Below are 23,270 nucleotides of genomic sequence, written 5' to 3' on the forward strand. Positions count from 1 at the left end.
CAGCTCCCTCAGCTTTTGCTTATTTGGAAAAGTCTTTATTTCTTTTTCAATGCTGAATCACAACTTTGCCAGGTAGAGTTTTCGTGGTTGTCAGTTTTCTTCTTTCAGCACTTTGAATATATCATCCCCTTCCCTTCTGGCTGCAAAGTTTCTGCTGAAAAAATTTGCTGATAGTATTATGGGAGGTTCCTTTGAATATAACAAGTTGCTTTTCTCTTGCTTTTATGATTCTCTCCTTGCCTTTAACTTTGACAGTGTGTGTTTTTTTTTGGATTCATCTTGTTTAGAACTCTATAGGCTTCCTGGATCTGGATGTCTGTTTCTTTCCCCAGATTAGGGACGTTTTCATCAGTATTTCATTGAATAAGTTTTCTGCCCCCTTTTTCTTTTTTTGTAATTTTTATTTTTAATTCATTTTTTTATTGAAGTATAGTTGAATTACAATGTTATGTTAATTACTGCTGTATAGCAAAGTGACTCATTTATACATATATATATACATTCTTTTTCAAATTCTTTTCCATTATGGTTTATCACAGGATATTGAATATAGTTCCCTGTGCTATATAGTAGGGCCTTGTGGCTTATCCATTCTATATATACCAGTTTGCATCTGCTAATCCCCAATTCCCAGTCCAACCCTCTCGCACTCTGTCCCCTTTTTCTTGTTCTTTCTACTTCTACGACCCCTTTAATGTGTATTTTGGTTCACTTGATGGTATTCCATATGTCCCTTAAGATATCTTTATTCTCTTTCATTCTCTATTCTGGCTCCTCTGTATGAGTTCCACTGTTTGTCTTTGAGTTCACTTATTCTTTCTTCTATGTGATCTAGTCTGCTGTTGAACCCTTCTATTAAATTATTCAGTTCATTTATTGCATTCTTTAGTTCTGTGATTTCTGTTTGGTACATTTCTATCTCTGTGGGGGTTTTTTGTTTGTTTTTTAATAAAGTTATTTATTTATTTATTCATTTATTATTTTTGGCTGCATTGGGTCTTTGTTGCTGCATGTGGGCTTTCTCTAGTTGCGGTGAGTGGGAGCTACTCTTCGTTGTGGTGTGCGGGCTTGTCTCTGTGATGGCTTCTCTTGTTGCGGAGCATGGGCTCTAGGCACTCAGGCTTCAATAGTTGTGGCACACGTGCTCAGTAGTAGTGGCTTGCAGTCTCTAGAGCGCAGGCTCAGTAGCTGTGGTGCATGGGCTTAGTTGCTCCGTGGTATGTGGGATCTGCACGGACCGGGGATCGAACCTGTGTCCCCTGCATTGGCAGGCAGATTCTTAACCACTGTACCACCAAGGAAGTCCCTGTCTCTGTGTTTTAATTCTTTTTATCGTTCATGCATTGTTCTTCTGACCTTGGTGAGCATCCTTTTATAAGTGTTATTTTGAACTCTAGATCATGGAAATCACTTACCTTTGTTTCATTAAGGTCTGTTTCTGGAGTTTTAACTTGTTCTTTTTGGGAACATATTTGTCTGTTTCCTTATTTTCCTAGACTTTCTGTGTTGGTTTCTAGTCCTTAGCTGAAACAGCCATCTCTCCCTGTCTTGGCAGAATGGTCTCATGTATGAGATGAACCTTGCCAATCAGCCTGGCCCAAGCTCTTGATTGTCTCTAAAACCTTTTTGATTGTCCAAGTTGCCTTCTTTGTTTTTGGTGCCTCCCTGTAGTTGAGAGTGTGCCAAGACTTGTCAGTGTCCCAAAGCAAAGGATCACAGTCAGCACTTAGATGCATGTTGATTGGAAGCTGGCTTTTCAGGAAACATCTGGGAAACTAACTAGTGAAGCCCTTTCTAGGGAGAAACTGGGAGATGGGAGTTTTTGCCTGCTTTCCCTGAGCTTGGCCCAAGTGTATAGCCATAGGGTTGTGCTCCTGTACCCATTACAATCTGCTTTTTTTGCTACAGTCCTGTGGGATTCAAGAATGCAAGCCCTGTTGACTTGCAGAGCCAGGTGATTCAGGGACTTATACCTCAGATGACAGCTAATAATGCTGAGGTGCAGACGTGTGTATAAGCTCCTTCCAGGGAGATCCTAGCAATTTGGAGTAGGCTAGATGGAGAAGTTGGATGAGGCATCCACTCTCTTCCCCAGTCCCCATGGAGGATGTCAGCCAGCCCTTAGATGTGTGCTAAATTAGAAGCCTGACCTTCCGGCAGCAGCTTTTAATATATGCAAATAGACCTTTTTCAAGGGAAGACTGGGAGGTAGGTGTTTTTTGCCTTCTTCCTCTGCACTGATCCCTGGGGCAACAGATACTCTGAGTTCTCCAGAGCCTGTTAAAAACTGTTTCTTTGTTTTCTGTAGTCTTGTGGGTCTCATGGATGCAAGTCCCATTGACTTTCATAGTAGTTGTTTTGGGGGCCCATCCTTCAAGTGGGAGTCTTACAAGTTGGGGTGCTAGATGCAGCATCCAAACCCTTTACTGCTCAGGGAGAAGCTGGAGTTTGAGAGTTCTCTCCCATTTGTATGGCACTATGCCAGAGGTGGGATTTATGGCAAGAGTGTGTCTCAGTCTTTCCTACCAGTTTTGATGTTGGTACTTTCTCGTTAACCCAATGTATAGGCATTGTTCAGCTAGTTTCTGGATTTCTTTCAGAGGGAAATACTCCATGTATAGCTGTACATTTGGTGCATCCATGGGAGATGGGGAGTTCAGGAGCTTCTGATGTCGCTATTTTGGATTTGGAATGGCATCTTCATATTAAGAAGCCAACTTGTTTGGTTCAGTACAATTGTAAATACTTTTAAATTGATTGATAGGTGAACATGAATAATAAAAGACATAAAATATGCTCTATATACCAAACAAAATCCTTAAGAACTTAGGTGACTAGAAAACCCAAGTAAGTTTACTTATTACACACATAGCAGAACAAATGAAAAACAGAAGGAAAGTAACATTTATTGAGCATTTTCTGTCTTCCAGGCATAGTATATGTACATACATATGCACACATGTAAATGTGTGTATGTTTGTGCATATATGTGTGTATATACACACATATACATGTATGCATACATACTTACATATATACTTAATGCTTGAAGCAACTAAGTAACTTGTCTAAAGTAGTATAGCTGGTTACTTATAATAGAAGGAATCAAATATAAGTCTGTGTAACTCTAAAACCCTTGCTCTTTCCATTGCATTCTTCTAACATAACATGTTTTGGTTACAAAATTTTGCTCATGGTGTACCCTAGGTCAGTTAACATCATGCCATTTCAGATTTCTAAAGGTGATCCTGAGCCCTGTTTTTTTACTTTACCTTTTTTAATGGATATTACTAGTTTGCTAGTTTTCCACTGAATAGAAGTGATGTTAGCCACTTCTAGACCTGGCACACAATATCTCCCACAAGGTTCTTCAATGCCCTTTCTCCCTTTCTTGCAGGCTGGAATGGCCCTGAGTAGAACTGACCTTGGAAGCCACATGTTGGCTGCTTTCATCTTGACGTTGGTTCTTTACTTTTGTTCCAGGGGTTGTAGTTGTCAGGGCTGTGAACTGTAGAGCTGAGAGGGACCTATTTCTCCCAGGCACAAATTTTGGGGATGGATTGGGGGTTCTTTTATCCAAGTTGGTCTGGGCCGTTTCCAGGATCTTCTGAGCTTTACAAGAGGCTCCAAAAACAGAGGCTGCATCTCAGTGCTGACTTCCCTTCACATGAGCCCCCTAAGCCATCAGGGGAAACTGATGAAAAATGGGGGTTGGGAGAGGCTCCATCCAAGCAGACTCAGAGTGGGGGTAGATCAGGACCCTTGTCTCTGGAGCTACAGCTGTGGGTAGGAGCAAGGGTCTTGGATGCAGTAAAATGCCCAGCGCAGATAGTGTGAGCCCAGCTGGGTTGTGCGGCATTAGGGTAGGGTCACTAGGCACAGGGTGGGGGTGTGGGGAGGGGGCTTTGACTGGCTGGCTGAAGGCATGGATCTGGGAAGTGCCAGCCACCTGACCTATCCACCCAGCCTATCCACCCTGCCATTTCTCAGAGTAGTTGGTTGCAGCTTCTATTTGGCTACACTTGTGCCTTTCATATAGAAAATATAATGCTGAATTTTGATACAAGTAAGTCTGGCTGTTTTAGTGAAGACAGCTCTCTTAACATCATGAAACTCAAGAATGTTTTAAGTAGATGATTGAATGTAACTATTATAATTTCCTTAGTAAATCTTTTCACCAGGTTAAACGTTCCAGAATTCTTCAACAGTTTTCTATATATCTTAGCTTCCAAGCCTTTGTTATCTTGGATGCTATATTTTAGACCCTTTATATAATAGTTGTTAGTGTTCCTTTAACATGACTACTTAAAAGGAGGCAGCTGCATATCAAATTGTGTGACATGGTCTTTAAGATACATTGCTAAGTGAAAAAAAGCAAAAATATACTATACAGTATGTCTATACTAAACTCTACCAGTGCAGGAATGGAGAAGGTCTATCTCCTCAACCTATTATTTCAAACTAAAACTAATTAATAATATTCAGCAGCATATTTTTTTGGTAACAATCAAGGATCTGATTTTCAGTCTGTAAATCATTGAGTTTTAAGTTGTTATTTTTCTATCTTTATCTTATATATGATTGACTTTTTAGTTTACAAAGCCATCTTTGGCAGTAGCTGTAGCCCATACCCTAAATATTGTAAACTGATTATTTTTTGTTCTATAGCTGGTATGATCCAGCAGATAGTTGTAGTTAAATATAAAATGCCTTTGATTTAAGACTCATAGCTAAGTCTTAAGGCTGCTAAGGGGTTGAAAGGCTGCTAAGGGAGGGATCCCCAACCCAAGGGCCACAGACTGGTACTAGTCCGTGGCCTGTTAGGAACTGGGCCTCACAGCAGGAGGTGAGCAGCAGGCGAGTGAGTGAAGTTTCATCTGCCACTCCTTGCTGTTTGCATTACCGCCTGAACCATCCCCCCCCATTGCTCTCATTACCGCCTGAACCATCCCCCCCCCCCAAGCTTTTTGTGTCTTCCACAAAAGCGGTCCCTCGTGCCAAAAAGGTTGGCGACTGCTGTGCCATGGGACTGCTTAGTGTGTTTGCCACATGCCAAATCTATTGAAAAATTTTCTGAAATAAGTATTCAGACTTTAATGCAAATCAGCATTAGAAAGGTTCCTGTCATGTATAGTTACAAATTAGCATTCCTTTCTTAGTGGTTGAAAGCATATCTCGTAGTGGAATTGAGACCATTTTTAAGCAGCTGCCATCAATGACCTCAAAGTGACCATCTAGCCAGAAATGACAGTTACACTAATAGCTGCATTAATAAGTTAAATTAAAACATTAATAATGTTCTTTTAAGTATAGTGAATTGCTTTATAGACATTGAATTCACTGGATTTTTATTTTTTTTTTATTTTTTCACTGGATTTTTAGATCGTATTGCCTTGACACATTTTCTAACCAGTTATTTATAAGATACTATTTAATGTTGGTTAACTCAACATATAAAATTCAGGTATGAGAGACATCTTTTCACCAAGGTACTGTGTAGGCTGTAGAAGAATATTATGCAGAAGATATAGTATTTTGTATGTTTCGTGTACAGAATGGGGGCTTGGGTGCTGGATAAGGAAACAGGCTTTTATATTAACATTATAATCTTTTAATTAAATGTATGCCATATATAATTTTGTTCCTATTCAAATATTTGCTTGTGTTCTTCCCAAGTCCACTCTTTTCTAAATATGCTATATTTAAATGTTCTCTGGAAGTCTACATTTTAAAATTAATCAATTAATTAATTAATTAATTTGGTCACACTGCGTCTTAGTTGTGGCAGGCAGCCTACTTAGTTGCAGCTCACTGGCTCCTTAGTTGCAGCAGGTGGGCTCCTTAGTTGTGGCAGGTGGGCTTCTTAGTTGCAGCTTGCCCGCTCCTTAATTGTGGCACATGGACTCCTTAGTTGTGGCACACGGACTCCTTAGTTGTGGCACGCGAACTCTTAGTTGCGGCATGCATGTGGGATCTAGTTCCCTGACCAGGGATCAAACCTGCACCCCCTGCATTGGGATCGCAGTCTTATCCATTGCGCCACCAGGGAAGTCCCTGGAAGTCTAATTTTTTAATCAAAAGTAAAAGTCTTATTGCTTCAGACCTGTTAATAATTGAGTTTCCATGATATGTAATTTTATTTTTTTGTGATATTGTGTAATGTACTTTCTGTTTGAAGGACTGTTAGCTATTCAGACCTGTGAAGTCCCACGTCTGTTTTGTTTTTGAATTCAAGAAATTGCATGGAAGTAAAAACTGTAAAATCAGTCCCTTTTTAAAAACTTGGTAGGTGTTTAAAAAATGATAGGCTCCCATATATATGGTATTATACTCTCTTACTGAGACCTTTTGAATTCTTTTATGACATTTTTCAATTTTGCTAGCTTTCAATGATTTAAGAAATTAGAAAATATTCAAAATTCTGAAGAAAACTTATACAAGCATTGCCTCAACTGGAGTATGAATCATATATCACAAGTTTTTGAGACGCAAGTAATTTCTAATATAAAAAATCCAGTTAGAGAAAAAAATGATATAAAATTGCCCCCCAAATAAGAGAATATACATGAAAATGAGATGCTTAATACAGTAACACTCTCTGAATTTCCAATTTTAGGTGATGGAATATGAGAATAGGATTCGCGCATATTCCACACCAGACAAAATCTTCCGATATTTTGCTACCTTGAAAGTAATCAGTGAGCATGGTGAATCTGAAGTGTTTATGACACCACAAGACTTTGTGCGATCCATAACACCCAATGAAAAACAACCAGAACGTAAGTTGCTGAAGTGAAAAATAAGATTGTGATATTTATTTCTTGATATGCTTCTTTGTTTCTCTATGTATAGCCTAAACTGTATAAGTCCATGTAATAATTATATTCACTGTGTAGCTACTGAATATTAGGCATTATGCTAGGCTTTAGGAGTAGAAAAGAGGAGCGTATAATCTAAAGCGCTAAGGAGATTATACACACCTCTGGCTGAGAGTCATTGCTTGTAATTAGACTGTTCCTGAAGGCAATGGATTACATATGTGACTGCTGTCAAGTTACTCTTTGGTGGGATAGACAGAGACAGTAACAGGTAATTTCAGGAATGTGGTGATTTGTTAAAGAACAGGTGCTATGGCAGTGTAAAGAATGGACACTTAACTCAGTCTGGAAGTTTAGAGAATGGTTCTAGAGAATACATCTAAGTTTGAATAAAAGTTAGACAAACAAAGAATAGAGGAAAGAGTCTCATTTAGAGGAAATGGCCGAACAAACAAGTTGTGAGGAAAGAAAATAAAGGGCTTAATATTATAAGTTAAAGGTAATTACTTACAAATGTATATGGGAGACATGGTGGAAAAAATGACAGAGTAGCGAGCTTCAAGAATCAATTCTTTCACTGAAGCAATCATTATGCTGCCCAAAATGGATGGAATCAACTTTTTTTGGATCACTGGAATCTAATAAAAAAGTTATAGCAACCAGGGTACTGCTTAATGAAGAAAGAAGCTGTTAAATTTTGGAAAGAAAGTGTTGTGGCCTTTTGCTTACCTGCCTACCATGCCCTGTTTCCCAGCTTAGCAGCAGCCATGAGGATGGCAACCTGCATTCCTAGTTTGGCTTACTAGTGATGGGGAGATCGCTGGGAGGCAATATAGACTACTTCTCCAAAAAAAGTGGTTGTGCATTTTGACTCATCTGGTAGTTTCCTGAGCTACCAGCACAAAGGCTTGCCTTTTGTTTCACCCACCTCAAGCTAAAGTACCTTTCCAGGTGTCATCTACTGAAAAAATTTAAAGGCATATACCTGTAGCCATTGGGCCAAGAGAGGGCAGATGGGACCAACAGCAGACAGACTGAAAAGCCTCAGAAGGAGGAGGCTGAGGATAAAGACATTTCAGGGAATAAGAGCTTTGAAGGGCTACTGCCTGGGGAATCCAGAGTGATGCTCAGGCCAGACACATACTTGGAAAAGACTTGAGTGGGCTTGTATAGTTGTGCTCCATGCAAGAAGGAGGTGAAAGTTAAGGTGGAGTTGTAGGAGAATCTAGCTAAGCATCAAAAGAAGGCCCTAGCTCAGAGCCAATCTACAAACACTAGGAGAGCTGGGTTCTGTTTTGTTTTTTTTTTTCATTCTTTTTGCCTCCAACATTTAAGGAAATCTCTGAGGTCACTTGATGGCTGCTTAGATAATAGAGCAGAAACTTCAATGATGACACGTAATGAGGAATATAATCTTTGCAAAAATAGTTTGGAAAAATCGCTAAACAAAGTGATGACTGTGGTCCTCAGCAGGTTACCATGTCAAACTCTGGGAAGAAGGGAGAATATGATTTCCAGAATTACCACATAGCAATATTCAAAGTATCTAATTTTCAGTTTAAAAAATTGCATGGCGTATCAACAATAATCAGGAATGTATGACCCATTAATAGGAAAAAAAAAGAAAGAAATTGACAGAAACCATTCCTGAGGAAACCCAGGCGTTGCACTTACTAGACAAAGACTTTACATCAACTATCTTAAATATGTTCATAGAGCTAAAGGAAACCATAGACAAAGAACTGTAGGAAATAGGTAGTATTATGTATTAATAAATAGAGAATACCCATAAAGAAATAGAAACTGTCAAAAAGAATCGAGTAGAAATTATTGAGCTGAAAAGGAAAGTAGATGAAATGAAAAATTTACTGAAAGAGTTCAACACAGATTTGAGCAGAAAGATAAAAGGACCAGAAACTTGGAGATAGGTCAATTGATGTCCAGTCTGAGGAGCAGAGCAAGAAGAATGAATAAAAATGAATAGAGCCTAAGATACTTGTGGGACAATATCAAGTGTACCAACATATGCATATTAGGAGTCCCAGAAGGAGAAATGAAGACATTTCTAGATAATCAGAAGTGGAGGAAGTTTGTTGCTAGTAGACATTCCCTGTAAGAAATGCTAAATGAAATCCTTTAGGGTGAAATGAAAGTATACTGGATAGTAACCAAAGTCATACAAAGAAAAATTTAAAATGATAAAGACCAGTAAAGGTAACTACATAGGGAGATATCAGTATTGGTTTGTTTTTGGTTTTTAACAATCTTTTTTTTCCTGTATGGTTTAAAAGACAAATTTGTAAAACAACAATTTAAATATGTTAATGTTGATTCAAACTAGATTATTTTCAATTTAAAATGTTAATTGTACTCCTCAGGTTAACCACTAAGAAAATAACTAAAAAATATACAGAAAAGGAATTGAGGAGGGAATAGAAATAGTACACTAGAAAAAAATCAATCAAACACAAAAGAAGGCAAGATTGGAGGAATCGAGGGACAAAAAAAGATATGACATATAGAAAACAGATAACAAGATAGAAGAAGCAAGTGCTTTCTTATCCTTAATCACTTTAAATATAAAAGTATACTCACCAGTTAAAAGACAGAGATTGACAGGAGAAGAAAATATGATCTAATTCTATATTGTCTACAGGAAACTCACTTTAGATCCAAGACACAAATAGGTTGAAAATGAAAGAGTACAAATAGGTTGGAAATGAAGGGTACAAATAGTAACCAAAAGAGAGTTGAGGTGACTATACTTATATCAGACAAAATAGACTTTAAGTAAGAAATTGTTGCAAGAGACAAAGAAGGACATTGTGTATTGATAAAAGGGTCAGTTCATTAAGTAGTTATAACAATGCTAAATATATATACCCACCAAATGAAAGACCCCAAAATATGTGAAAGGCTGACAGAATTGAAGGGAGAAATAGTTCTACAATAATGGTTGGAGACTTCATAACCCTTTTTCAGCAATGAACAGAACATTTAGACAGAAGGTCTTTAAAGAAATAGAAGACTTAACACTGTAAACCAACTAAACCTAATAGACATGCATAGAACACTCTACTCGAGCGTTAGAATACATTTCTTCTCAAGCACACATCAAATATTTTCCGGAATAGACAGATAGACCATATGTTAGGCTACAAAACAAATCTTAATAAATTTTAAAAGATTAAACTCATACAAAATATCTTTTCTGATCACAACAGAATGAAACTATCCATCAATAACAGAAGGAAAAATAGAAAATTTATGAATATGTGAAAATAAAATAATACATTCTTAAACAACCAATGGCTCAAAGAAGAAATCACAAGAGAAATTAAAAAATACTTTGAGATGAATGAAAAAGAAAACAGAACTTAACAAAACTGATGTGATGCTGCAAAAGCAGTGGTCAGAGGGAAACTTATAGCTGTAAACACCAAGAATAGGGCTTCCCTGGTGGCGCAGTGGTTAAGAATCCACCTGCCAATGCAGGGGACATGGGTTTGAACCCTGGTCCGGGAAGATCCCACATGCCACAGAGCAACTAAGCCCGTGTGCCACAACTGCTGAGCCTGTGCTCTAGAGCCCGCAAGCCACAACTACTGAGCCCCCGTGCCACAACTACTGAAGCCCACACACCTAGAGCCTGTGCTCCACAATGAGAAGCCCATGCACCGCAACAAAGACCCAACACAGCCAAAAATAAATAAATAAAATAATAAATAAATTTAAAAGTAAATAAAATAAAATAAAAAGAAGAAAGTTCTCAAATCACTTTCCTAACTTTACACCTTATGGAACTTAAAAAAAAAAAAGAGCAAACAAAACCCGAAGATAGCTGAAATAAGGAAATAATGAAAGTTAATGCAGAGATAAATGAAATGGAGAATAGAAAACAATAGAATCAATGAAACAGAAAGTTGGTTCTCTGAAAAGATCAACAAAATTGAGAAACATTTAGGTAGACTGACTAAGAAAAAAAGAGAAAAGAAGCCAATAACTAAAGTCAGAAATGAAAGTGGGGACATTACTACCTACTTTACAGAAATAAAAAGGATTATAAGAGAATACTGTGAACAATTATATTCCAACAAATTGGATTACCTAGATGAAACAAATTCCTAGTAATACACAAACTGCCAGAAGTGAAAAAGAACTCTAACAACTTAACAAGAAATTAACAAATGGGCAAAGGACTTGAATAAACATTTCTCCAAATAAGATATACAGATAGCCAGTAAGCAGATGAAAAGATACTTAATGTCATTAGTCATGAGAGAAATCCAAATCAGAACCAGGATATACCATCTCACAGGTTGGCTCTAATTTAAAAGCAAACAAGTGTTGGTAAAGATGTGGAGAGATTGAAGCCCTCATACGTTGCTGGTGAGAATGTAAAATGGTGCAGCCACTATGAAAAACAATTTCTCAGAAATGTAAGTAAAAAGTTACCATATGACCCAACAATTGCACTACTAGTATAAACCCAAAAGAATTGAAAACAGGTATTCAAACAAGTCCTTGTATATGAATGTTCATAGTAGCACTATTCACAATACCCAAAAAGTAGAAACATCCTAAATGTCCTTTAACAGATGAATGGATAAACAAATTGTGATACATACGTACAGTGGAATATTATTCAAATGTGGATGAACCCTGAACTAGGCACAAAAGGCCACATATCATATGATTTCTTTTTTTTTATTTTTATTTTATATTGGTATATGATTTCATTTGTATGAAATATCTAGATAAATCCATAGAGACAGAAAGCACATTGTTGGTTGCCAGCAGCTGGGTTGGGGGAATGAGGACTGACTGCTTAATGGATACAAGGTGGGTTTTTTTGTTTTTATTTTTGTTTTAGAGTGATGAAAGTATTTTGGAACTAGGTAGAGGTGGTAGTTATGCAACACTATGAGTGTACTAAATGCCACTGAACTGGACACTTTAAAATGGTTATTTTATGTTATTTGAATTTCACCTCAATTTAAAAAGGGAATAAAGAATATATAGTCAGTTCTCATTATTTGCAAATTTTGTATTTGCAAATTTGCATGCTCACTAAAACTTACTTGTAACCCCATAATCAGTACTTAATGGTACTTTTGCAGTCATCTGTGGTTATGTGCAGTGCAGCAAAAAGCTTGAGTCACTCAGCTGAGTCACATGTTCCCAGCTGAGGTCAAACAAAGTAATGCTCTGCCTTTTTGTTTCAGCTTTCATATGTGTCCTTTGCTTTGTTTATTTAGTGCCATGTTTTTAGAATTTTTGTGCTTTATCTTGGTGATTGCTGTCCCTCTTCCCCCTGCTCCATGTAGTATCGATGTGCTGTCTAGTGTTCTTAAACATAAGAAGGCTATAATGTGCTTTAAGGAGAAAATATGTGTGTGAGATAAGCTTTCTTCAGGCTTGAGTTGGCCGTGAGTTCATTGTTAATTAATCAAGGATATATAGAGAGAAAGAATGAATCAAATATATATATAGATATATCAAATATGTATGGAAGGAGCGGAGAGGAAAAAAGGTGTCTCTAAAAAAAAACACATAAAATAAGGTTATGTATTGATTGGTTTAAAAAAAAACTTGTGACCAGAGGATCATAGGAACCTAACCCTGTATTTCCCCTAGGAGTAATAGGTCAGTATTCACTGATTCTTTGTTCATGGCAACTTTATAGAACATAACTCTCACAATTAGTGAGAATCAATCATATATGTTACAGTAGTAGGCTATGAAAAAGAAACTATGCATTATAAGGAAGGCATCCTAAAGGGGGTGGCATTTGAGATGGGTTTCAAAAAGTGAATAATAATAGTTATTATTATATTATTATATTATTATCATTGTATACACGAGCGGGCAGAGGCATCACTCAGAGTGAGTAAATTGTGTGGGCATCACTCAGAGTGAGTAAACTGTGTGGTCAGAAATACAGACATGTGAAATAACAATGTGAGCTTGGGGAACCAGAAACAGTTTTGGTGTTTTCTAACCAAGGAATTTATAATGTTTTGCCCATGTTTATTTTTATTTTTTTATTTATTTAATATAAATTTATTTATTTATCTTTGGCTGTGTTGGGTCTTCGTTTCTGTGCGAGGGCTTTCTCTACTTGTGGCAAGCGGGGGCCACTCTTCATCGCGGTGCGCAGGCCTCTCACTGTCGCGGCCTCTCTTGCTGCGGAGCACAGGCTCCAGATGCGCAGGCTCAGTAGTTGTGGCTCACGGGCCCAGTTGCTCCGCGGCATGTGGGATCTTCCCAGACCAGGGCTCGAACCCGTGTCCCCTGCATTGGCAGGCAGATTCTCAACCACTGCACCACCAGGGAAGCCCCTGCCCATGTTTATTAACATTCATATATCTCTAGGAAAAATGAAATCTTCAAAGGTGCAGGAAATTTGCCGTATATTTAAATTTTTTTCTTAGGGAAATTTTCAAACATAGAAAGTACAGAGAGTAGTATAATGAACCCATATGTACCTGTCACTTAGATTCAACAGCTATGAACACGTGGCCAATCTTATTTCATCTATAACCTTTTTACTTCCTCTCCTCACCCCAGATTGTTTTAAAGCCAATTTAAAGCAATTTTAAAGACACCTCTGTATGTGTCTCCAAAAGATAAGTACTTTTAAAAAAAAAACAGTAGTACCAGTAATAACAATAATTTTAAAATATTACAGTAATTTCTTAATAGCAAATATCTAGGCATCGTTCAAATTTCCCTATCTGAAATATATTGTTTACAGTTGATTTATTCAAATCAACCTCCAAAAATGGCCACACAGTATGTTTGATATCTCCTCAGTCTTTCTTTATGGGTTTTTCTCTCTCTTTTTCTTCTTGCCATTTTTTCCTTGCCATTAAGCAAGACCAGTTTTATGCCTTGTTTCACATCTCTCAGCCCACCTTTTACCTTTTGCTTAGATTGTTGCTGCAGCATTTATCAGGATAGAGATACAGCCTAACAGGAAAGACCCTCAGCTACACTATGTGTCTCTTGTTTCTGCTATAGAGCATCTCTACTGCTATAGCATGGGTCCCCTTCGGGAGCCTGCTCAACCGTGTTGGCACGTGCACACATACAGAGGTATAAAGGACTTTACTCTTTGTTGAGACTTGGTGCATAAATACTCTCCTCTCCACTGTCTTGGATGGTCAATTCTGAGGATACAAACTACATGGTTTCTTGGGTGGGCTAAGGAGTATTGAGCCCTAGTTTTCTACAGCAGTAATCAGCTCAATGACACACCCTTGAACTGGCTTTCCTTCCTTTCCTGTTTCACTTTTTCTGGTCCTCCTGCACTGGCTCTCTACTTTTGAAACTCAAACTGTACATCATTTATTTGTGAAAGAATGTAAGTCATTTATATTCTAGAATTTCCCACATTTTGGATTTTACTGATTGTATGTCCATGGTGTCATTTAATATGTTCCTCTATATTTTGTATTTCCACCATGTAGAAAATATGTAGAAAGCAGCTGAAAGAGAATATACCAAAATATTAACTCTCTGAATGTTGAAATTTTGAGGAATTATTTTATTCTTCTTTGACTATTCCTTGTTCCTTTATTTTCTAATAAACTTCACATGCATTCATTCAACAAGTATTGATCAATTAGCTCTGCTATGGGTTAGACACTATTTTATGTGCAGGGCATGCAGGAATGAATAAAACAGACAAAAATTTCTTCCTTTATAGAGTATACAATCTTTTATAATCAGAAAGAAGGTATATAAAGTTTTCATTAATTGCATTGAATTTTAGATTTTGAGCCTTTTGAATTAGTTTTAGCACCTTGTTTTGTGACATGTGGAAGGAAGGATTAAAGAAGACTTGTGTGTAAGACAGAAAAAAGGATTGCAAGATATATTCCTGGGTTTTATGATGGTAAAATATTTTGTACTTGTCAAATTATTTCTAAAACCAGATGAAATCTAATATGTAACAGTAACTTTAAATAAAACTGTACTTTGCTTCCAGTGTGACAGTGAAAATGAAGCAACACTTTAGGTAGTTTACTAAAGATTATCTGGACATTTAAGGAAGTTTTTGTTTTTTTCCTGTGGAAATCATTATATACTCTAATTGCTTACACACATTTTGGCATTTAACTTTGTAATTTTGTTTTTTTAATTATTGAAAGACCTGTCACATGGACAGAATAGTTACTAAATGTCTAATATACCAAGCACATTTCTGGTTTTCATAAAAAGCCAGAATAATGAATGATTGCTTTTCTTTTAAGATAATAATCATGAGGGAAAATTGTAGTATATTAAAATGAGATTTAATGGAAAATTTGGCTTCATTTTTGTTTGCTCATGAACACAGATTTCCACAAATGTTGATGTAGCAGAAGTAAAAATATGTATTATTCCCATGTGAGTTGAAATAAAGAAAAGAGTGAGGCTGTAATTCAAATTGTAATTTGATTTTCTATCATCAGATGGCTGGACTCTAGCCAGTAGCTCATATTTCAACTTTGTTTTGTCATGTCTTTCACACATACCGTATCCCAGGATACCTAACAGATCTAAACTTGTAAGTTTTGGTTTTAGAACAGTTCAAAAATAATCACAAAGCCCTAAAATTAAGCAGTTTTTAAATGAGTGGAGTGCTGATGAATTTCAGTAACAAGCTGATTAAGAATAATTTTGTACTGAATACCAAAAGAATTTAGAGTAGCCATAGGTAAGTAAGAAGGACATTAAAAGGAAAAAATATATATAGTGTATGACTGGAATACATCTCATCTCCCTTTCTGTGCAATCTTAGTATCATCAAAGTCTCTGGATATAGTGGATAAGGCAGTTGCTTCAAGCTCTGGGTCGTGCTGCTTGTAGTAACCAGTTTTGCATAGCTAGCCAATGACTTGGAGAAGCAGCAGCATGGGGAGAGCTTTTAAAGTACTATATAGAAAAACTTAAGCTTTTGTCAGAGCAAAGCATACTTGAGCTTTCGTCAGAGCAAAGAGGATCTCTGTTTCCTTTCCACCATATCCCACTGGCTGACCTATTCATCTTGATCTGATTTTGTCTCATGGAAGACGAAAAGGATGTGAAAAGGGGAAACACAGATCATACTGTGATTTACTTGTCCTGGACTCCATATTCTCTCTAGGATGAGTCATGCCCTTAGTGATACTCTTACTAGAGCGCTTTTAGTTTGAGACACATAATTTTACACTCGATTATATACAGTGGTTTTGGTTCAAGGTGGTGTTGTAGGAGGATCCTGAGCTCCCCTCCTCCCACAGACACACCAAACCTACAACTCCTACACATCAGGCAAATGATAAAAAACCCAAAACCAAACAGATAGAAGAGGCCGAGACACAATTTCACCATAAACTCTACCCCTGTTACAGTAACCAGTGGTCAGGAGAGAACTCACAGACCTGAGCTTCTACCTGAGGAGCAGGAGGTTTGAACCTCAATCTGGCATGCCAGCTTTTGAGACCTACACCTGAGAGATGAGCCCCCAGAGCATCTAGGTTTGAAAGCCAAAGAGGCTTGCATCTACAAGACCCACAAGGCTGGGGAGCATAGAGTGCTCATGCCCGGCTGCCCCACAGGGCCCAGTGCAAAGGCAGCTGAGTGAAAGTGCCCAGTCTTTCTGTGAAAGAGACCTCTTTGCTTATCTTAAAGCATTGGCCTGAGGGGCAGACATCTAATTTAACACATATCTAGGGGCCTACTGAAATATTCTCCAAAGACAGGCTGGTGGGCTCTGTAACAGAGAAACCATTCTTAACTGGCTACCACCATCAGGGCACAGCACAGAGACAGCAGACTGAAACACACCTCCAGTGTTTCTGTGAAAGAGGCCCATTTGCTTGCCTTGAGCCTTTGGCCTAAGGGGCAGGCTTCTGGTTTAAAACACATCTGAATGTCTGCTGAAATACTCTCCGAAGACTGCAGAGGCCAGTGGGAGCCATCTTTGTGTATCTTTCTGCCTTGCTTGAGGTCACTGGTATCTCCCAGAAGGGAATTTGTGTACATGTCTGGCGTACTGACTTTTGCAGCTGGCGCCCAGGACACATCCCTTGATCACTTGGCTCTGGTGGCCACTGGGGCTTACGTTCTGGGGTCCCGTAGGACTGTAACAAATGGAGAAACAATTCTTAACTGGTTATCCCATTCCCAGGGCACAGCACAGATAACCAGCATGAAATATACCCCAGTTGTTCTGTAAAAGAGGCTTATTAACTTATCTTTATAGCTGTGGCCTGAGGGGCAGGCTTCTAATTAAACACATATCTATGGTCTGACTACAGTCTTCTCCAGAGACTGGGGAGGCCAGTGAGCATCATTTTTGTGCCCTCCCTCTGCCCTGACCCAGGTTGCTGGTATCTATGAAAAAGGAGCTTGTGTACATGTCTGGCTCCCCAGCTTTTGTGGCTGCCACCCAGAGGACACATCCCTTGATAGCTTGGCTCTGGTGACCAGTGGGGCTTGTGTTCATGGATTCCATAGGTGGTAGCAAACAAAGTAACAGTTCTTAACTGGCTATCACCCCAGGGCTCAGTGTAGAGGAATCAAACAAACACTCATCTCCCAGCCTTCTCCTGAAAGAAGTTTATTTGCATACTTTAAAAACTGCTGCCTGAGGGTCTGGCTTCTAGTCAGCCTGAATCTAGGTGCTGACTGGGATCCTCCCCGTTGGGACACTGATGGCTCTTGGCACTACTGGGAGCCTCTAAGAGCAAAGTAGGAGCCTCAACTACTGGGAGCCTCCAAGAATAAAGTAGGCTACTTGGACAATCACAGAGGCTTGAGGGACAACCAAGAGCTAGGGCGGGGTTGAATGATAAGGTTCAGCTTCCCCACGAGGCCACTCCTTCAAGACTGGGAGAGGTGGCTGTTTTATCTAATGCCTAGAAACCAACTCAGTTACAAAAAGTGAAGAAATAGAGGAATATGTTCCGAACAAAAGAACAAGATAAAACCTCAAAAAAAGACCTTAATAAAATTGAGATAAGTGACTTACTTGATAAAGAGTTCAAAATAATGGTCATAAAAATGCTTAGCAAGCTCACAGGAACAATGCATGAATAAAGTGAGAATTTCAACAGAGAGATAGAAAATACATGAAAGTACCAAATAGAAGCCACAGAATGGAAAAACAATAACTGAACTGAAAAATACAGTAGAGAGGTTCAATAGCAGACTAGATGAAGTGAAAGAAAGGATCAGTGAACTTGAGGACAGTGGAACTTATCCAGTCAGAGCAGCAAAAAGAAAAAAAGAAAAAGAGTCAAGACAGCTTAAGGGACTTATGGGAAAACATCAACAGACCAACAGTCACATTATGGGGGTTCCAGAAGGAGAAAAGAGAAAGGGGTAGAAAACTTACTTGAAGAAATAATGTCTGAAAACTCCTCTAACCTGGGGAAGGAAACAGACGTTCAGATCCAGGAGCCCAGGAAATTCTAAAAAAGATGAACCCAAAGAGACCCACACCAAGACACATAATTAAAGTGTTAAAAGTTAAAGGCAAGGAGAGACTCCTTGCAAGCAAGAAGAGACAAACAACTTGTTACATACAAGGGAACCCTTATAAGACTATCAGCAGATTTTTCAGCAGAAACTTTGTAAGCCAGAGGGAGTGGCATGGTATGTTCAAAGTACTGAAAGAAAAAAATGCCAGCCAAGAATACTTTACCCAGCAAAGTTGCCGTTCAGAATTGAAGGAGAGAGAGTTTTCCAGACAAGCAAAAGCTAAAGGAATTTTTTATCACTAGACTGGCCTTACAAGAAATGTGAAAGGGACTTCTTTAAGCTGAAATGAAAGGGCACTATTAAGTAACAAGAAACACATGAAAGTATATACAATGAATGTATTTTTGAAACAATTTTGTTCTAATGTTTTTGCCCCAACAAGGTAAGTTCCTTCCATACAAGAACCTTGTCTTCTACTTTTATTTTATTAAAAAAAATTTTTATTGGAGTAAAATTACTTTACAATGTTGTGTTACTTTCTGCTGTACAGTGACATGAATCACCTATATGTATACCTATATCCCCTCCCTCTTGGACCTCCCTCCAACCACCACCCCCACCCCACCCATCTAGGTTGTCACAGAGCGCCGAGCTGCACTCCCTGTGCTATACAGCAGGTTCCCACTAGCTGTGTATTTTAAACATGGTAGTGTATTTATGTCAAACCTAATATCCCAATTCGTCCCACCCTCCCCTTCCCTCCCTGTGTCTACATGTCCGTTCTGTACGTCTGCGTCTCTAATCCTGCCCTACAAATAGGTTCATCTATACCATTTTATTCCACATATATATGTTAATACACGATATTTGTTTTTCTCTTTCTGGCTTACTTCAATCTGTATGACAGACTCTAGGTCCATCCACATCTCTACAGATGACCCAATTTTGTTCCTTTTTATGGCTGAGTAGTATTCCATTGTATATATGTACCACATCTTCTTTATCCACTCATCTATCGTTGGATATTTAGGTTGTTTCCGTGACTTGGCTATTGTAAATAGTGCTGCAGTGAACATTGGGGTGCATGTATCCTTTATTTTAATTTCCTGCAGTGATGCTGAGTATAGAGGAGGTGTTGGTCAGCTACAGTGAACTTCCCTGTTTCTGCATGGCCCATGAGCAGAGAATATTTTTTACATTAAAAAAAATAAATCACATGAGGAATATTTTGTGCTGCCTGAAAATTACATGAAACTCAAATTTCAGTGTCCATAAAAAGAGTTTTATTGGAAGTCATTCATTATGTATTGTCCATGGCAGCTTTTGTACTATGATAGTAGAGTTGAGGAGTTCCAATAGAGACTATAAGTGGCCCACAAAGCCTAAAATATTTACTATCTGGCCTTTTACAAAAAAATATTTGCTGACTTCTTGTGGAATAATAAGAAACAAGGGTTTCTTATAGTAAGAAATAAGGGTCTCTGCCCCTGGTTCCTGATACCACTGTCCTTAATTTGGTGTTTATCATTCTTATTTATTTATTTATTTTTATATTTGGCTGCATTGGGTCTTCGTTGATCTGTGCAGGCTTTCTCTAGTTGCAGTGAGCGGGCACTACTTTTCATTGTGGTGCTCAGGCTTCTCGTTGCGGAGCACGGGCTCTAGGCACATGGGCTTCAGTAGTTGTGGCACGGGGGCTTCACTAGTTGTGGCTTGTGGGCTCTAGAGCGCAGGCTTAGTAGCTGTGGTGCACAGGCTTACTTGCTCCCTGGCATGTGGGATCTTCCTGGACTTGAACCCATGTCCCCTGCATTGGCAGGTGGATTCTTAACCACTGTGCCACCAGGGAAGTCCCTGGTGTTTATCATTCTTGATGAAGACTATAACATTCACGTATATCCATTGTCCTTCCCCAGGGAATGATTGTATTCATCTCCTAGCACTGAGTTTGGACCTAACCATGTGATTTCCTCTGACCAGTGAAATGTGAGCAGAAACTATATACACTATGTTCAAGCAAGAGCTTTAATAGTCAGTTTGTGATTTGCTGTGTTCTCTTTTACCTCTGCTATGTTCCAAATAGAGGTTGCTGCCCTGTCAGCCTGGATCCCAGATTCAATACCATGTGAAGCAGAGCTGTAGTCAGTATGATAGATAGGTAGCATGAGCACTATATAAAACCTTCCTTGTTGTAAGCCACTGAGATTTTAAAGTTGTTACTGTAGCATAAGTTAGCCTTTTCAAGCTGCTACGTTTCCCATGCTTTTTTTATATGTTAAATATTATGTTTATATGTGTGTTTTTGTTGACACAGGTAGCTGTTGTTCTCTTATTTTCACTGCTATATAGTTGTGTATATCAGTTGTTTAAACTTGTATAAATATGCCAGTATTTAATTTACCCATGTCCATGTAGATGAACACTTCCAATTTTGTCAGTCAGCTATTGCTGTATAACAAACAGCCATATAAAATGTCAGTGGCATAAAACACAAGCATTTATTTACCTCATGCATCTGCAGGTCACAAAGGGTGTGCTCTGTTGATCTCAGCTGGCCTTGCTTAGATAGGCTAGGGGCTGGCTGATCTGGTCTAGGTCATCTCTGCTTGATGGTTTTGTCAGATTTGTTAGTTTGTTCTATATGTTTCTCATCCTTTTTAAACCAAAGGGCTATCTGGGATATTATCCTCTCATACTGTTGGCAGAGGTGCAAGAAAGCAAGCCAATGTCAGAAGTCCATTTTAAGGATTGAGTCATGTCATAATTGCCAGTATCCCATTGGCCAAAGCAAATTACATGGCTAAGCCCAAAGTTAAGGGATTTTCCACAGAGGTCAAGGAGGAGGAAGTGAAGATTTGAGAACAAAAATCTAATATGCCAGTGTTTTTTCTGTTGTAAACCATACTGAAGTGAACATTCTTCTGTATGTCTCCTGGTGCATATTTACAAAAAGTTATTTTCAACATGTATACCTGGAAGTTGGACTTGCTGGCCTGTAGGATATACCCTCTTCAAATTTGCTAAACATTGCCAAATTGATTCCCAGAGTGGATAAAATAATTTATATTTTCTCCAGGAATGTATGAGTTTCCTCCTTTGCATTCCTGCCGAGACATGGTATTATCAGACTTAAATTTTTAGCAATCTGATGGAAATTATTGTATCTGGTTTTGTTTTGCATTTCATTAGTGACTAGTAAGGCTTATCTCCAAATGTTTATTGGCTGTTCACATTGCCATGTGTATGAATTGCCTATTTATCTTCTCTACTCACTTTTCTATTTGATTTTTTTTTTTTTTTTTTTTTGCGGTATGCGGGCCTCTCACTGTTGTGGCCTCTCCCGTTGCGGAGCACAGGCTCTGGACGCGCAGGCTCAGCGGCCATGGCTTACGGGCTAGCCGCTCCGTGGCATGTGGGATCTTCCTGGACCGGGGCACGAACCCACGTCCCCTGCATCGGCAGGCGGACTCTCAACCACTGTGCCACCAGGGAAGCCCTGATTTCTTTTTGATTAGTAAAAGTATTATGTGTATTCTCTATTGGAGTCTGCCATATAGCAGATATTTATTCCTAGTCTGTGGCCCATCTTTTTATTTTGTTTCTGATAAATTTTAATATACAGAAGCTGTCAATATTCTCAAACGTACCATTCTTCTCCTTGGTTGTTTATACTGTCTCTTTCTTTTTACTGATTTATTAAGGTATAATTAACATAGAATATCAGCATTATTTAAAGTGTTTGATGAGTTTTGATATACTAATCTCATGTATATGCTAGTGAAACCATAAGCACAATCAATATAATGAACGTATTCATCACCCTCTAGAATGTTTTCATACCCGTTTGTAATCCTGCCTTCCCACTTTTTCCCAGGCAGGTCCCAGGCAGCCCATCTTTCTGTCTTCCATATCCTTACTGATTATGTTTCCTTTCTCTGTCAATTATCAATTATTGAGAGAAGGATGTCGATCTCTGACTTTATTTGTGGATTTGTCTATTTATCTTTTCCATTGTATCAGTTTTTGCTTCAAATATTTTGAAACTCTTATTAGGTGAATACACATTTAGGATTATTCTAGCTTCATGGTGAATTGACCCTCTTATCATTATATAATTGACCCTCTTTATCCTTGCTAATATATATATATTTTTTGCTCTAAAGTCCACATAGTCTGATATTTATGTAGCCACTCAGTCTTTCTTTTGATTCATTTTTCATGATATATCTTTTTCCATCGTGTTACTTGTAACCATACCTATATCATTGTATTTAAAATGGGTTTCTTATGGACAACATATAGTTGGATCATGTTTTTTATCCAATATGACAGTTTCTACCTTTTATTAATGTGTTTAGATGATTTATATTTAATGTAACTGTTGATATGTTTAAATTTAGGTCTACCTAAATTTAACAAATTTTATTATTTGTTTTCCCTTTTTTATGTTCCTCTTTTACCCCTTCCCTGCCTTCTTTTCAGATTATTTGAAGATTTTTTAATATTTCATTTTAATTGATTTTGGCAGGGGGTTTGACGATACTTCTTTGTGTATCTTTAATTTAATGGTTGCTATTGGGATTATAATATACATAGTTAACTTTTCACAGTTTGCTGAGAATTTATAATTTTACCACTTCAAGTGGAATATAGATATCTAACCACTATAAAGATTTCTCCCCAGTTTATGGTGTAGTGTCATATGTATTACATCTACATATGTTGAAAACTCTGCCAGACATTGTTTTAAGTTTTTATTTCAACCATCAAACTAGTCTGTTATATATATATCTAGATATTAGCTACTTCTGTTGCTCTTTATTTATTCCTTAAGTTCCATACTTTCTTCTGGTATCATTTTCTTCTGCCTTGAAGGATAGAACATCTGTTAGAGCAGTTCTGATGGTGATGAATCCTCTACGTTTTCCTTCATCTGAGAACATTTTTATTTTGTCTTCATACTTTTTTTTTTTTTTTTTTTTTTTTGTGGTACACGGG

At 38.0% G+C, this 23,270-nt stretch overlaps 1 protein-coding gene across 3 annotated transcripts in view; it reads left to right on the top strand.

Moving 5' to 3' along the window:
- MICU1 (mitochondrial calcium uptake 1) overlaps positions 1 to 23,270 on the top strand; it is a 200,081-nt gene that overhangs the window by 46,019 nt on the left and 130,792 nt on the right. For 2 of the 3 annotated variants that reach the window (XM_027129935.1, XM_027129934.1), the window contains exon 4: positions 6,617 to 6,779. In XM_027129935.1, the coding sequence (XP_026985736.1) occupies positions 6,617 to 6,779 (163 nt within the window). Of the gene's footprint in view, positions 1 to 6,616; positions 6,780 to 23,270 lie in introns of those variants that run through there. The other variant, XM_027129936.1, reaches the window with a different exon arrangement.

Source organism: Aethalodelphis obliquidens, unplaced genomic scaffold (assembly GCF_003676395.1).
Source record: "Aethalodelphis obliquidens isolate GAN/ISIS:26980383/991018 unplaced genomic scaffold, ASM367639v1 scaffold37, whole genome shotgun sequence".
NCBI lineage: Eukaryota > Metazoa > Chordata > Mammalia > Artiodactyla > Delphinidae > Aethalodelphis > Aethalodelphis obliquidens.